The sequence below is a fragment of the Mizuhopecten yessoensis genome, unplaced genomic scaffold, assembly GCF_002113885.1.
Source record: "Mizuhopecten yessoensis strain PY_sf001 unplaced genomic scaffold, ASM211388v2 scaffold11163, whole genome shotgun sequence".
Classification (NCBI taxonomy): Eukaryota; Metazoa; Mollusca; class Bivalvia; order Pectinida; family Pectinidae; genus Mizuhopecten; species Mizuhopecten yessoensis.
This window is the reverse complement of record NW_018408911.1, coordinates 354869-371230: the sequence shown is the minus strand read 5'-3', so window position 1 is coordinate 371230 and position 16362 is coordinate 354869. Positions and strand designations below refer to the sequence as shown.

The window sequence follows — 16362 nt, the reverse complement described above, 5'->3', positions numbered from 1 at the left end:
CAAATCAGATTTCCTAGTGTGGGCTGTACTTTAGTAGCAATTTTTACACACTAGTAATACCTTTCGTCACGTCATGGTATTTCCATCAAATCTGTAGGGTCACATGGACTTCTCCAGGGATCAAATGATTTTATGTAGAAGGAATTGTATTTTTTTTATTCAATCTGAGACAAATAAGATTCAAATGACATGAATTTAAACAATCTTTTCCATTAATTTTTTAATGAGGACAAAATACAAGAAAAGGAAATACAGAGATGAACTTTTTTCATGCTAGAACCAAAAATGATCTAGACAAATACTTATAAGCAAATGAGACATCTGGTAACAACCAATGGACTGACATGCAACAAAGTATTACAAGAAATCTATATTTCCCCTATGAAAAAACTTCATAATCAGAAATTAATAAAGGGCCATTACTCTGTCTATAGTGGGACACAAGACCTGATTTTAGTATGTGACACTCTGCCATCCCAAGAGCTACTCACATACACAATTTGGCAATTGTAGGTGATTGAGTATGTTAGATATGTCCCTGAGAAAGTGACACACAGATTGACTGTCTGAATGGCTGACGGTGTGTAAACCATTAATACACTCTGTTAATACTGGTGGGAGAATAATAACCTGGCCTAAAATATCTATATAGCTTTGTTTGGATGGTAACTAAATCCAGCTTTTCCGGATAATATAACTGTTCTTTAATAGACAGGGTGAAAATTACATTCAAATATTCTTTATAGATAGGTAGTCACCTTTCTAATCAAGCATTCTTTATAAACAGGTAGTCAATTTTTTAATCCAAGCATTCTTTACAGACAGGTAGTCTCCTTTTCAATCAAGCATTCTTTATAAACAGGTAGTCAATTTTTTAATCCTAGCATTCTTTACAGACAGGTAGTCACCTTTTCAATCAATCATTCTTTATATACATGTAGTCAAATTTTCAATCCAAGCATTCTTTATCAACAGGTAGTCATTTTTTTAATCCAAGCACTCTTTATAGACAGGTAGTCAACTTATTCAAGCACTATTTATAGACAGATAATCAACTTTTCAATCCAAATGCTCCTAATAGACAGGTAGTCAACGTTTTATTTCAAGCATTCTTTATAGACATATAGTCAACTTTTTAATCCAAGCAATTTTTATGGACAGACAGTCCTCTCAAATAGGTTGACTGTACTTAAGTTATATTATACCGACTTACTGTCTTAAACTACAGAAAAGCGCATGGTCACACAGCAGATCTCAACTTCCCATTATATCTCAAATTTCACATGAATAATTTGTTGTCAAGGCTCGTAATATATGATAGCCTACACACGGATGACAAATGTTGTTCACAGTTAGAGAGTGTAATTTCAACCAGTCCTGAATTTTCCTTTTTTTATCAAAACTTTGTGTTGATATAAAGCTCGTTATATGTCCATCATTTTATCTTTAGATCTTGTAGCAATGACTTTTCCTCCCCAAGATCATTATTTGATAAAAGAAATAAATAAAAATTTGTTTCTAACAAAAAGATGCACAATTTCAGGTCTGTGATGAAAGACATATCAAATTAAGAATATAATGGATAAATGATGACAGTCAGATTTAGCAGACAGACTGTCTATTGGCAAGACACAAACAGTTTACATCTTTTATTTCTGAAAGTATGTCAAGATATTAAAATTAAATGAAATTAATTACAAAATTTACATGAACATTTAGGTAAGATATATATTTATTTTTTTGGACAATTTCATGTTTCCCTGGAATCCCTAAACGTCTATCCCCTTACAACCTCCCTCCCTCCCATACCCTCCCTCCCTCCCATACCCTCCCAACCTCCCACGTACAACCCTTTATACGTACAGAGTAGAGCATTAAACAGTGCTATTCAGCAGTGACCCTAACTCAGAATTATGTGGTTTTTCCTTTAGCACTTGCTTGCTAACATAAAAGTCAATACAATTGTGAACAGCAGCCGAAATTGTCGGCAAGACTTCCCATGCAATAGTCCATCTCAAATTACTTCCATCGATGACACGACCTAGCGACCAACTCCACCACAGCATTTTGTGTTATTTCGTAAAAATCTGTCTTTATTCATAGGCAAAGCACAAAGCGCCTGCAACCGATACAGCAAAGCTCTTGTGATGAAAACCTCTATTTAAACCCAACCCGACCATGGCAAGCAACTCTAAACACTGCCAAAACTCTGCCACTAATAGCGCTCAAAATTGGACCGCTGCTGTGGCATAAGTTGCTGGGGTTGGAGCGCATTTAATTAACCAACAAGAAGAAAGTCAATGAAACAGACCATGAATACAGCATGTACAAATAAAACGGAAAAGAAATTCTCGAAGGCTTTAAGATGGATTCATGTGCTTTCTGCTCAATTAAGCTAGCCGTTTGTTATTGTGAGGAGGTATGTTTGCCAGTTTGAATCTGCAGGTTGTCTCTGCTCTGCTATAGTCAGGTCTGGGCTGACAAGCTGGGCTACAGTGTGCACGCCTGCCTCAGTGACACAACTATTTTCTGTTCCGCCATTTTATGATGTCTTTGCTTTAGTTGTAGGTATGACAACTATTACGGGAACGTTGCAGCCCTATAGGTATACTGTGAGACCACAGTGAAACATCGCCACCCTTCCCATCAGCCCTTACACTCAGCTAGAGACAAAAATGAAACCATGATACTTAACTTGTCAACAGCCACGAAAACTGGCACTCCCTGCACTTACAACAGATTATTTACTTTTGTTTTTTGGGGGTGATTTAATATGCTTTTAATACAGTTTAACTTATATGCAACATGGTTCATTGTGACAGAGGTAATTAAGACTGACTTCGTAGTGCTACCTCAACGAAATAATCAAACATGACGTTGCACCTGGCCAATCCTGTTATTGACTCGGAGCCAAACAAGCACATACTGAAAAAGGAAGACGGCTCCGTATTAAAGTCGTCAGTAATAGCTTTATACTTTGTAAGTGATAATTGGGGAAATATGTTACTCCAGAGTTTTTGTTTATTTTGACATTCAAGGTTCAACTACAAACAAGCATTTGGGCCAAGTTATATAAAAGATGTACATTTGTGTAGGGCTAAATTATTAAAGCTTTCTTCCCTTTTGTTTTGGTGTCTACTCTGTTCTTGGTGGGGTTTTTTTTTTACCTGACAATGACTTCTTATTTCTCTTTCAAATTGGCTAATCAGAATTAAGGAAATATCTGTTACCTCATTAATATTCAAAGATCCTGCTCATTTTGAACTTGAGCAGGGTAATTCCTTGTATACTTAAATAGACCGAGTATACCTAACTATAACTGTGCATTCATTCGGGAAACAAACGCATTGAAACCATATCCACTCCTCCGTGTCTCAACTTTTGCTCGGGGTAAAAACAAGTTCAAAGTTAACATCACAAAGTTCTTTTGAAAAAGATCTTGAAACTATTTACTTAGTATGAGTATGACAGACCTGTGGCGAGAGATCCACATAGCCTATCCCTAGTGGATCAGTGTTTAGATATAGCCGAGAATTTCATATAGAGTTTCTCCACCGAGATAACATCTCAACCCAGGCTCCTTCAGGGCCAGAGTTATTGGACTTGGTATTTGAAAGAAAAATATACTTAGAATGCTATATATTGTGTACACATGACTATGAACTTTGTAGAACTGGGGGAAGACAAGCCCAGCTGGGACATGTATACTTTGGATTACCAGCCGGAAGCTGCAGTTCACCTATGGGACAGATATCTCCCTACCTGTCAATTCTGTCTGAACCGCCATCAGGAACCAAAGCTATTACAAAATCAGCCCTGATAGACGTTCCCATACATTGTTTCAGTCTGTCGATTCCTTTCCGGCATCGCCAAATCTAGTCACATCTATTTTATCTACCCTCTTAAAGGATTAAGCAGTGGAACTAACACCAGTGGTTTGAACTGAATGTCAATCAGCAGTGCAGAGCTCCAGGGAGGGATCGAAAGATAAGACAGATCTTATATGAGTCTGTCAAAGATTCGAACCAAAGGACATGCAGACAGACATGTATTTCATGTAGACAATACAAAATCAGACACTTGGACATATGTGTACTAGACAGTCAAAAGATAAGACACCTGGGCACATCTGTATTAGAAATTCAATAATAATTAAAGACACTTGGACACTTAACCTTCTTGATCTATGGACAGTCAAATATTAGACATTTCATGCACATAATTATCTGTATAAGAAATTCAATTCAGCCACATATAGACATATTTGTGATAGGCAGTTAAAGATAAGATACCTGGACACACATTTTTTTCTAAACATTTTCTTCAGGTTGGTAAGTATGGATTATGAAAAGTTCCTTTTACACAACCAATAAAATTTGTTATGTGATGTTTCGATGACTAGTATGATATGTACACTGTCACCTTCATCAGACAAACCTTATTGGTTGTGTAAAAAGAACTTTTCATAATTCTGGACACACCTGTATTAGAAATTCAATGATAAGACATTTGGACACTAAACCTTTCATGGACAGTCAAATGTAAGACACTTATACAAACTTATATTAGAAATCCAAAATTAAGACACATATACACTACTTTCTATGGACAGGCAAAGATAAGACACATGGACACTACTTTCTATGGAAAGGCAATGATAAGACATATGGACCCTTAATTTACTTTCCATGGACAGTCAAATATAAGATACTTGCACATATACTTGTATCAGAAATTATGACACATGGAAACTACATTCTATGGAAAGGCAACGATAAGACACATGGACCCTTTACCTTATATTGACAGTCAAATATAAGACACTTGCACATATACTTGTATAAGAAACTGTGACACATGGACATACTTTCTATGGACAGTCAAATATAAGACATATATGGACATACTTTTTTAAGAAATCAAAAGTTAAATCATTTGAACTTAACTTTCTATAGATAGTCAAATCATTGAGAACTGTTAGACAAACAAAATACTTTCCACACAACACTTGACAGTTAGTAAAGTTTAACCAAGATACACAAGACATTTTGGAATGACAAAAGATTAATGTTGTGGTCAGCATTACTCAGATACACCGGTCAAGTACTGGTAGTGGGTGATACCTTACATTCCTTTGGGCATGTATAGAAATTTTTATCTGAGTATTTAACTTCTCAATTATCCTGAAATCAGGTACTTGACCGCTTCAGGACAGATCCATCCATGATAAAGTTGTCAAAATAAGAAAAAATAACAAAGGCTAGACAAATTGATATACAATACTACTTCCATCAGGGAACCTCATAATCTACTGTTTGTATGGGTGTAATTGCCGGATATCTGAGGAATGAAAACATTGAAATATTAGTTTGAAACATATTGGAGACATCAGGAAAAAAATAGATCTTATCTGAGTCCACTAGAGAGGCCCGACAAACCTAATCCTTGGTGATCTGATTTACGGCTGGACAAAGGTCTGAAATCAATTTCCTAAGTCACATACTTGACACGGAGGTCCAGCCTTTCTGTCTGCAGCAGACCTTCACGTTTTTTCTGAGGTCAAGTCTGGGTTTTAAAGGAATATGTAGCAAATGGCATTGTAAACATTTTAACAAACAAAATTTATTTAATATTTTGGATGAAAATTTCGGAAAGTGTGAAAATTTTAGCAAAATAACAGACTGAAAGTTTGAAAGAATTTTGTGAGTTACTGAAATATTGATCTTAAACAATAACAGTGATAATTCCAAAAAAAATTCCATTTAGTTTTGAGTAAAAGATATTTAAACCTATTAAATTGTTCTTCATACATTTATTAACATTCAAATAAGGAATTGACGATTGGGGTTTATTTAAAGGGTGAAACAGACAAAGAAATTGAGTGAAATTACCCATTTAATTGTTTTTTGGCAGCCAGTGTGAAATGTGATGTCACTTCGTTATGAAATGTGACTTCATCATTATGCAAGCTCTGTCTAAATTGGAGTTTTCTTACATAGCTACGTGAATTCCTTCTTGCACCGGATATTTCTATCTTACATACACAGATAAGAAACAGAACAAATCTCTTCTCTGTGAAAGCCTGATAAATACATATACCGTGTATATCTTTCTTCAGCGGTATTTTTTCAATCGTTCAAATCAGAAGCTTTTGGACAAATGTTGAAATTTTCATCAGGGCCTATCCCAGGCTAAAAACATTCATCTAATTAATCACGGTTGATTCTAATATAAGTTGACTGAAAACTGGGTCTGACCAAAAAACAATAAATTTTCGTAAATTTGAGGGTACCAGAGGAGACAGAAGATCCCCTACGGGGAAGGTCACTGGCCATCAGTTATTTCATGATAAATGGGCGCTAGTATCTTTCCCATTATTTACCTGATTACCTGTCCAAGTTAACGTTTTCTTACTATCACTTATTTTGAAATAAACATCTGGCTATCAAGTAAAATTAACTAGATCAGTGACGGGGGAGGCGTTCTCCATCAATATTACAGAGGAGAATATCAGCCTAGGGGATTGGAGAACATTAGGCTTACAATTAGAAAGGTCAGTGGTATTAATGTGCAAGTTATTGCATAGTGTATATCCAGCCCATCAGGCCGCTGACCTTAAAGGTCAACCAGGACAGGTCAACTACCCAAAGTAGGTCAATCATGTAGTGTAAACACTTGAGTGCATTATAGCCGAGCCCCAGTTGATGAAAGCCTAATCAACTTAAGATCTCATTAACACAAATTTCAAAACACCTTTGTAAAACTATAGTTACAAATTTATAAATCTTTCTTTTTTTTGTAATCCTTTTCTGAAATAAAACCTTAATCCCTGTATTACAATTTTGGTTTAGTATTTCAATTATTTTCTGAAAACATAATAGATGAAAGATTTGCAGTTTTAACTACCAAAGCTAACAAGGCTTTCAAAACTGGGTTCAGAACTAAATTGTGTCAAGTATCATAAGCTTAATTGCCTATTAAAGTAAACTTCAAATCAGTAATATTTTCATAATTATCAAATCTATAAAATAAACTATACATGTCCTCAGTATACGAAATATGCTCATATCTCTTCACGCATTTGATAACAAAATAATTTGAAAAATTAATGCATACAGCTCGTGCAGATATTACTAGATCCAGGTGTACAGATATAAAAGTAGACCATGAATATCTAATCATATCTTGTTCACCAGATTTACTAACGAAGAAGATAATATAAGAAAAAGATTACATTAGAATTTGTCACGTACCTGTATATTATCTGTGTCATTTTAGTGTCAGCTTAGACAGGTTACAAAACTGTACCAGTTAATGTTACCATATGATAAATGCTATTGAAAAGAAGAACCTTTCTAAACCAACACTGGTGTCAGTGTAGTTGTGAAATATGTCTATTATAAACAGGTTACCTAATTACAGAGGTTTATTTATATGCATGCAGGACTCTGGAAATTGCCTGACATTAACAAGGTTTTATTTAGGACAGGTTATAAAATATTAAATCAAGAATTGTTTGGTGATCAAAACATATTTAATTGGTTGTATTTCTGGATATATTTGTTCCACAACCAAATATTTCCCATAAATGTTTATATGTATTTTCGAACAACCAATCTTTTGATGTAATGTCTGAAATACTCTTTCAACAACGCACTTCCACAAGAGAACCATCCAAGGGAACTGTTTAAGACAAGTCTCTGAAACTTCAAAGGAAACTACACCTGTCTCCTAGGGGCACTACCTGGTTTCATAAGGAAACTATCATGGACTTTGTTTCCCAGGAGATCTAAACGGAAAATACCCGTCCTCCAGAGAACTACCATGGACTTGCATGGTTTCCAAAGGATCTAATCATCTCTCCCCAGAAAACAATTAATCTATAGCCCCAGTCCCCCAACAGACCAATCCCAGACTTCTATCCTGCCTCGGGTTTCTCTATTTAGTTTAATAGCCACCTGATAAACAACTACATGTATACTATCGGTTGTACCTGTGTTCGACCCCTAATCAACCATCGATAGAAAGCCGCATACCGTTGAGGTCATGACCTTTTGTTTGCATGACAGGGATCACGGAAGCCAAATGTAAGTAAGCCCTTATCAGTTTCAGTATCCGGCCCAAACTGATGGGCGGATCGAACCTGGCTTGCCTTCTTTAGTGTTTTAAATACGGCATCATGTATGTTTATTCTGATTAGCTGTGTCGATTAGAAGAAAAGTCTATCAATATTTCATCACAACTTTGCATGCCCTTGCATTGGACAAGACAGCTTGTTGGCACAATCCTACATGTAATTGAAAATTCTGTCGTCAATTTACCTGTATAGTACACCTGTATATGGCGGTGAATACCATACACACTTTCAACAAAAGTTTTAACGACCATCAATCTGGTCGATTACAGGTGTAAACATCCAACACCTTACACATTCAACCTATATACAAGTCCCTTTTAAGTGGCAAAGCCAGGGCTAAGTAGATTTATCCTATCAAGATAGCAAGAAAATAAACATCTCCAACACAATAAATGCCATTTCTACATGAAACTAGCCACTGTTTAGACATTCATTGATGTTCTTTGATAAATAAGATCAATTCACTTTTTTAACATTGTATTTTTATCTCTTACTTAGAGCTCTGCACTCACAGATTCCATCTGTGCATTCAGCAACGGAACTCTTCTTTCTATGAAGTTAGGTATAGAGTCACACTAAGCAGTGAAACTCTTCTATCTTAGAAATCAAGTACATGTAGATAGTCTCTTTAAGTTGGATAGTAAAACTACCCCTTTTATATTGGAAATCAAGTGTACATTTACAAAATTTTTGCAAGCAATAAACAAATTGAAAATCAAATAATAATATCTATTTAAACAGAAAAATAAATAAATGTCGTTTTATTTCATATGTGATTCTATTTCAGAAATAAAAGCATCATTCTAAACCTTATGTTTTGTTAAAATATTTTTAGTTTATATTGAGCATGAATGCTAAAAAAATGAAATACTTTTACATAAGTTAATCTGTATAGATCTGATGAAAACTATATAGAGATGTTTAATATTCTTATATTTTACTTGTATATATATTTTACGGTATACATTCTGTACTTTTAAATTAACAGTATGGGATCATTAATATTTTCATTATATCAAAACAAGAGAGATAAAATCAGCTACTCCAGGCCACCAGTGATTGTCCCTGAATTATCGGCCAGCAATTATACACTGATTTTTTATAGATTCATTGATGTTTTCACCGCTGCTACAACTAATCACCCAAAGTACTGGCAGAACACGACTCCCCCATCACACCTTTCCCACAAATGACCATGGCCAGCATTTCAATTAATTTACGACCCACAAGAGAGAAGACTAATTTGAAAGAAGAGATAGGGTAAATTGAACACTATACAATGACAGAGAGTCGCAGTAAACATATCTTTTTTGCTAAATATATATTTGTAACAATTTTCTTTAAAAAACTTTAAAATGTGTTACATTTTCTGAAAATGTACAGACACAAAAAATATAAAATGACACGGGGCATGGCAATATTTACCACATCAAGGATGATGTAGAAAAATTGAAAACTCCATTATAATATTTCGAAAGTCAATTGATCTTAAAAGTTAAAAGTGTTCAAAAGAATAATTTTTTGTAAATATTCATACCCTGAAAATGACTAATGATAATGTATGCAGAAACCTAGGTAATACTACATGTATAACATGTTCAGTTGGAAAAAACATATATATTAAAACCGCTTTTGATATATGAATTTTGTACTTCATATAAAAAGATTTCATTTTTATTGCAATATTTGTATGGATAAATGAAACTAACACCATAATATACCATGATTTATCCTTTTTTCACCATAAAAACGTGATATTGATATATAAAGGATATTGACACCTAACATATCAAAACAAATATCATTTATGTAAAATTGGTCATGTACAGACACACGTGTATGTATATGATATTTATCCCGATCCTGACTCGGGTTTGGGGTGATACAAGGTGACAATTGACTGAGGTCAGGTATAGTTTCATTCGTTGGAGCACGACACATTCTCTACATTCTACCAATAGCCATCTTATTATCACAACAAGCTGTATTGGATGTCAGCTTTACTCCAACATTGTGCTGAGGAGATCTGTCTCTTGTCCTTTTACAAAGACTGCTAGTGGTTGCCACGGTAACCCGGTACCTATGAATCTGAACTGTTTCCTGTACGACTGCCATCTATCTAGTCATTAACGACATTATCACTACTCCCTACAACGTATTCATTTGTTCGCCTGATAATTTCTGTATTCACCGATCCCTGGAATTGCAGCGGCCATCTCTACATCTCCGCTGCCTTACCTGGGGTTTCTACCTGTCGTGATTATAGTTAACGAGCTACAAATCGCTTCACCTTATTATGATATTTTGTAGTGTGGAGTGCGATAGAGCGAGGGCTGGACAATGAACATCAGATAAAGAGGCATGCTTCATCGCACTGCCTAAATACAAACAGTTAGCTACCGTTATCACTGATCGTCAAATCGTGAAAATTAAATTATTCCAGGCCACCAGTGTTAATAAACTCCTCAATTTATACATTGACAACAGAATTACAATGCATACCTTTATCATTTTTTTTCAGGTATATAATTCCTCATTAAAAAAAATTACACATTTTACCATATTGTCCAAAGACTGATGTACACAAAATTGAATCGTGGAAATGGTAATGCTACATGTATTTTCACAATTTCTTTCTTTACTCTAACACAGGGTTAAACTTGTGATTTTGATGTTTTTCATAATTTGCTGGACATCTCTATTGTATGTCTGTGTACTGGGTTCAGAACCAGTAGCATACTGTAAGCTTGACTATGGAACAGACAAAACTGGTCGTACAAAGTTGACTGTTGATGTCTTTGATAGTGAGTGAGCTTGTGTTAATCCCTCCAGATATTATATACAATATATGGATCCAACATTGGCACACACAATAAAATCATCAGTTAGCACTCATAGGTACAGCCACACTGTCAAAACATTATAAAAATGAAAAGCCATTATTGTTTGACTGTATCAGACACTTAACCCATTTTGATTTTTCTACATTTGACTTATACATGTTATTTATGCTGTTGTATCAAATCCTTGAATTTTATACAAAATTGCAAAAAGGTAATATACAAAATGTCAGTTTTAACTTGCAACCGACACATTTTTATTTGTATAACCACCTAACTTCAACAAAAACATGAGGTGCCTTGAATTTCATCAAAAAGACAAACTTTCGACACAAAGTGTTATGTTTAAATGAAAAGGACAAAACACTAAAAGAAATATAATTATTAATTCAGATTTCCAGTATAAAAAATAACTCTGAAACTTCACAGAAAATTGTATGCTTCTTATCATAAAAATCAAGATATTTTAGATAATTTCATGGTCATAGATAACTTGATTTCTGTGTTGTTTAATATGTTCATTTATACGTATAACTAATTGTCTGTTTAAAATGTGGTTCCAGCGCAATGAGAAATAAGATGACAAATAATCAATGTTGAAGATATAACCCAAGTAATCATACCAGTTCATCTAGTTTTATTCTCACAAATATTTGGTTTCCTTTAAATTTCATTTCGTAGGCCATCTCAGGTAATACCATGCTTAAGGTCTTATAAAAAATCCACGACTTGTTTACATACCATTTTGTAAATAAATGCTTTGAAATGTAACCGGAGCCCCAAAGTAATTTAGAATTTGGTTTCCTGGCCTTTCTACAATTCATGTGTACTGGGATACAAGTCTGTTTATAACCCCAGCTCATCGTATCAAATTTTAATTCTCCCGTTTTCTACAAATGAGTACACCATCTTTACAATTCAGAAAAAATATTACGAAATTACAATTTAATGACAAGACATGTATGAAAAAGACTTGCTAAAGCGATCAGTACAAACATACAATTTTAAGATTGAATGATTTAAAAAAGATATTAAAAGATTTCTTAAGAAAGTAAATAGTGTAATAACTCTACCAAACTTTATTTTGGATGAAAAATTATGAAATGCACTCAAATGAAAACTCATTACTTATTGATATCTAATTTTCACAATTATTTCCACATGTTAAAAAGTGTTAAAAAATTTAATTCGAAAATGTACATTTTTCAAAAAAAAAAAAAAAAAAATATATTTAAATGCAATTTCTCTCAGTAGAAGTGAATCAGAAGTCTTCGGTTGATGGTTTAGGTAGCGTATCGAGACATAAGATGACAAGAAACTTACCCAATGTTGAGGTCGTGTATGTCGCGGAAATCAAATTGATCCCCCATGATGGTAAATTTTTGACAGAAAGGAAATCACTTTCCTCTACACGTCTCGGAATAAGATATCCAATATTCCTCTGTACCCGGAAACAACCAAATTTTTATCTAGACTGTAGATTTAAAACAGACATTTTGATCACAATCAAATCCTGAAAAATTCTCTCCGCTGATATTACCATATTTTAATTTTGTTCCTCCACACAGAATGTTGGAGAAGGGTTAAAAGACACACAATTTCTGTCACCGGCACAACACTGTTATCCAACTCACTGTACACACTCAAGCAGGCTAGGACAGGGAGCCTGAATAACGCAGACTTGCTCCGATCACCAGCCAAGCTCTAGTTAGACCTGGGCGACAAAAATCTGAAACCAGTCCCGTAGGTATCCGTAAGCAGGTGGCTGCTAACCTCAGAACCAAATCGCTTTTCTCTTCAACAAATTTATTTGCTGTCGTTTGAATTACTTTTCTCCACAAATAATTCTTCTGTTTTCAATGCTGCCTGCTACCAAGACTAGCTAGCAGCCTTATTTTTTTCTCTCTCTGGCAGTTTATCCAAAACGAACAAATTCTTGAAATCCTGGAAAGGCTGGTGTGGAAAAGCTCACAAGGTTTATCTTATCAGAACACACGAGGGATAAAATTTCACACAAGGTCTAAGTGTAGGGCTGTCAATTGTCATGGCGGGGTTACTTATGGTCTGGTGCAAGCCATTATTATCTTAATCACACCTACAGCCTCTCAGCATCCCTAGTATAAATCAGGTAGCAATGGACAGCTAGGCTATAACCCCTGGTCCTCCATATCTCCTGTCTCTTTATCTATACACACACATATATGTGCTATTGTCTTCATCAACAATAAACAATTACCATTTTCCTTGGTGATGGTGAAAGGTAGGGAGGAATCTAGATCAATAGTAAGCGGCTGATAGAAGCACGTGTAAATTCCTGTAGGGTTATCTGCTGGAGTATCTGTCCACCACGATCCTGAGGTCTAGCCCTGCACATTTCTATGTACTTCCTCGTAAAGGCTGTGATAGATACTAGATAAACACAGAAAGTCACTGTAGAACCTTAATCCAGTGAGTCCGGTCAATACAATCCAAATCTAGAGGATGATGTAAGTGTGGAAAATGATTGTGTGTAATCCCAGTAACTAACTGTCTACAGTGGAGGGCACTTTATAGCTGTGAAGTGTAAGTCCTGTAGGGAAACCCTTGACCAGTGTATGTACACATCAGCACTGACTAGCCCACCTCTGTCATACACGCTATACTGTACTACACTGGATAGCTAGTTCTATAGACTCTCTGTAATCATCAACATATATACCTATATCTAAATATTGACTTCTACCAACTCTCTCTACCACAATTACTTACTGATCTCTACTATACAGTCTTCTACCAATCCCATATGTATATAGCTACCATATAGTCTTCTACCGATCTCTATCATATACTCTCTTACCGATCTCTATCATATAGTCTCCTACCAATCCCTACCATATAGTCTCCTACCGATCTCTACCATAAAGTCTCTACCAATCCCTACCATATAGTCTCCTACCGATCTCTACTATACAGTCTCTACCGATCCCTACCATATAGTCTTCTAACGATCTCTACTGTATACAGGGTAGTCTCCTATCAATCTCTACTGTATAGTCTCCTATCAATCTCTACTGTATAGTCTCCTACCGATCTCTACCATAAAGTCTCTACCGATCCCTACAATATAGTCGCCTAACGATCTCTACTGTATACAGGGTAGTCTAGTCTCTACTGTATAGTCTCCTATCAATCTCTACTGTATAGTATCCTACCAATGTCTACCACAACTGTCTTCTAGGAGTCTACTATGTATTTTTTCTGCAGTCTAGTCATGATTTCTGCAGATTTTTCTTTTGTCTCTACTATGCTTTTTTATTTTTTTGTCTCTACTATGCATTTTTTATTTTTGTTTCTACTTTGCATTTGACAGTCTTCCAATATCTCTTCTATTGAGTCTGCAGTGTAATCACCAACATACCATCCACTCTTCTTCTCTCTTCCTCTCAGTCTTTTATGGAGTCTACTATGTAATTTTATTTGCTCAGTAGTCAAAATGGCTTCTACAAATCTCTCTTCCAATGAGTCTATTATGCTGTCTACTATGTAATATTTTGCTCAGTAGTCTAAATGATTTCTATGAATCTCTCTACTATGCACTCTACTATGCTGTCTGCCATGTTATTTTCCTTCAGAAGTCTAATGATTTCTACAAATTTCTCTTCTTTGGGGTCTAAATTATAATCAACAAACCAATCAAATATCAAATTCTACCAACTTCTGCACCATGATACTATGATTTTTTTTCGTTGTCTACTTCTGAATTCTATGAATCTGTCCTCTTTGGTGTCTAGGTTGTAAGCATCAACATTCTATTTGAATGTTAATTTTTTCCGAGCTCTCTACTATGCAGTCTTTTATGGAGTCTACTATGTAATGTCTTGCTTGGAAATTTAATGACTTCTACTAATTTCTGTTCTGTCGAGTCTACTTTGTAATCATAAATACCTATCAAATATGGACTCCTACCAATCTCTCTACTATCCAACTTAAATTGAGTCTACTATGTAATTTTCTTCTGCAATCTATTATTGTATACAACAAAGGATGTCTAATATATATATACTGAATCTATTATGGAGTATGGTGTCTATAGCCCTCTATGCAGTCTATTATATTCTACTATCATATTATGAAATCTACTATCTGATCCACTTTGGAAGGAAAACATTTTCTTAAGTTTTCTCTAAATAAAAATTATCATGGTTCCCTCTTAAAATGGATGGAATCTTGTAGTTTCCTGTGGAGTCTTCTGTTGAATCTATGTTCAGTTTATCATACATATGTTTTCTTCTTCAGGGTAGACTAGTAGAGTCTTCTGTCTGAATCTCTAATATTTGAGTCCACACTTGAGGTGAGACTGACTATGCAGTCTACTGCTGAAGACATCTGCCTTGACGACTTTCTCCCAGTACGATAATTTAACTCTGTCAGATATTTTTCCAGATCTCCTGACATTAACAAGTCTGCTTCTGTTTTATCCTTCTGTAGATAAACATGAATGGCTTCTAGCACTTGTACATTTAATAGCCCTTTTCGATCCTCCGATGATGTACAATAAGCTATATATTCCAGCTCTGACACAAATAAAAGGGCCCTTCCACATCTTAACAATCATAGCATGCTCAAAAAACATATTCCAGTCAGCCCTAGTTAGCTTTATACACACTTCTATAGCGGAGGGTGGTGGACAAATACTTGTCCCACTCTGCCAACATTGTGACTGGGGTCATGTGTAAACCAGTAAATGGGCACCTGAGCTAGGGTAGGGCCACAACGGAACCCTGCCAATTACAAACGGAGCCCTGACAATAGAAATCTGTCATAAACACATCCCCAACAGGTACATAAGCCTACCAATGACTTGTAACTGAAAAAAACATGGTTAATAATGTCATGTGTCAAAACGGCTCAACCAACCATAAATTATGAACATCCCTGGCCGAATTTGTTCACCTGAGACTTTTTTTGGTCACTTTTTTTCCTCTTTCACAATACAAGCTGATGAATTATGTCTTCTGTACACTCTATCACTTGACCCAACTTTTTTCCACCAGACTCACATTTTAAAAAAACCCTAAGATGATAAAGCCGATTTAACATACCGTACATAAATTTGTCTACTTGAGACCCAATTTTATATTTCTCTGTCACTATATTTCTCCTTAAAAAACCCACAGACCAACCTATAAAATGCCTCGGATGTAATTATCACACATGCTGGAGAATATCGCCCAGCCAAATGACCCATATTATCCTCTATATTAAGGATCGACCAGGATCGACCAAGTGGTTTTTAGCCTACCAAAATTACAGCCTTCAGTTTGATACATCTAGTTTCTTGTATTTGATACACTCAAATAAATCACCGTGAAAATGACTCTGCTTAGTCACTGTTTTTTTCCTTCT

At 35.2% G+C, this 16362-nt stretch overlaps 1 protein-coding gene across 5 annotated transcripts in view; it reads right to left on the bottom strand.

Annotated features, from left to right (window-relative positions):
* The window catches only part of LOC110467153 (inactive tyrosine-protein kinase transmembrane receptor ROR1-like), a 238023-nt gene that overhangs the window by 72447 nt on the left and 149214 nt on the right, over positions 1-16362 (bottom strand). The window contains exon 1 of one of the 5 annotated variants that reach the window (XM_021524106.1): positions 12301-15051. The exons of the other annotated variants lie outside the window; for them this stretch is intronic. Within the exon in view, the coding sequence (XP_021379781.1) occupies positions 12301-12347 (47 nt within the window). The 5' untranslated portion in view covers positions 12348-15051. Of the gene's footprint in view, positions 1-12300; positions 15052-16362 lie in introns of those variants that run through there. 5 annotated transcript variants of the gene reach the window in all.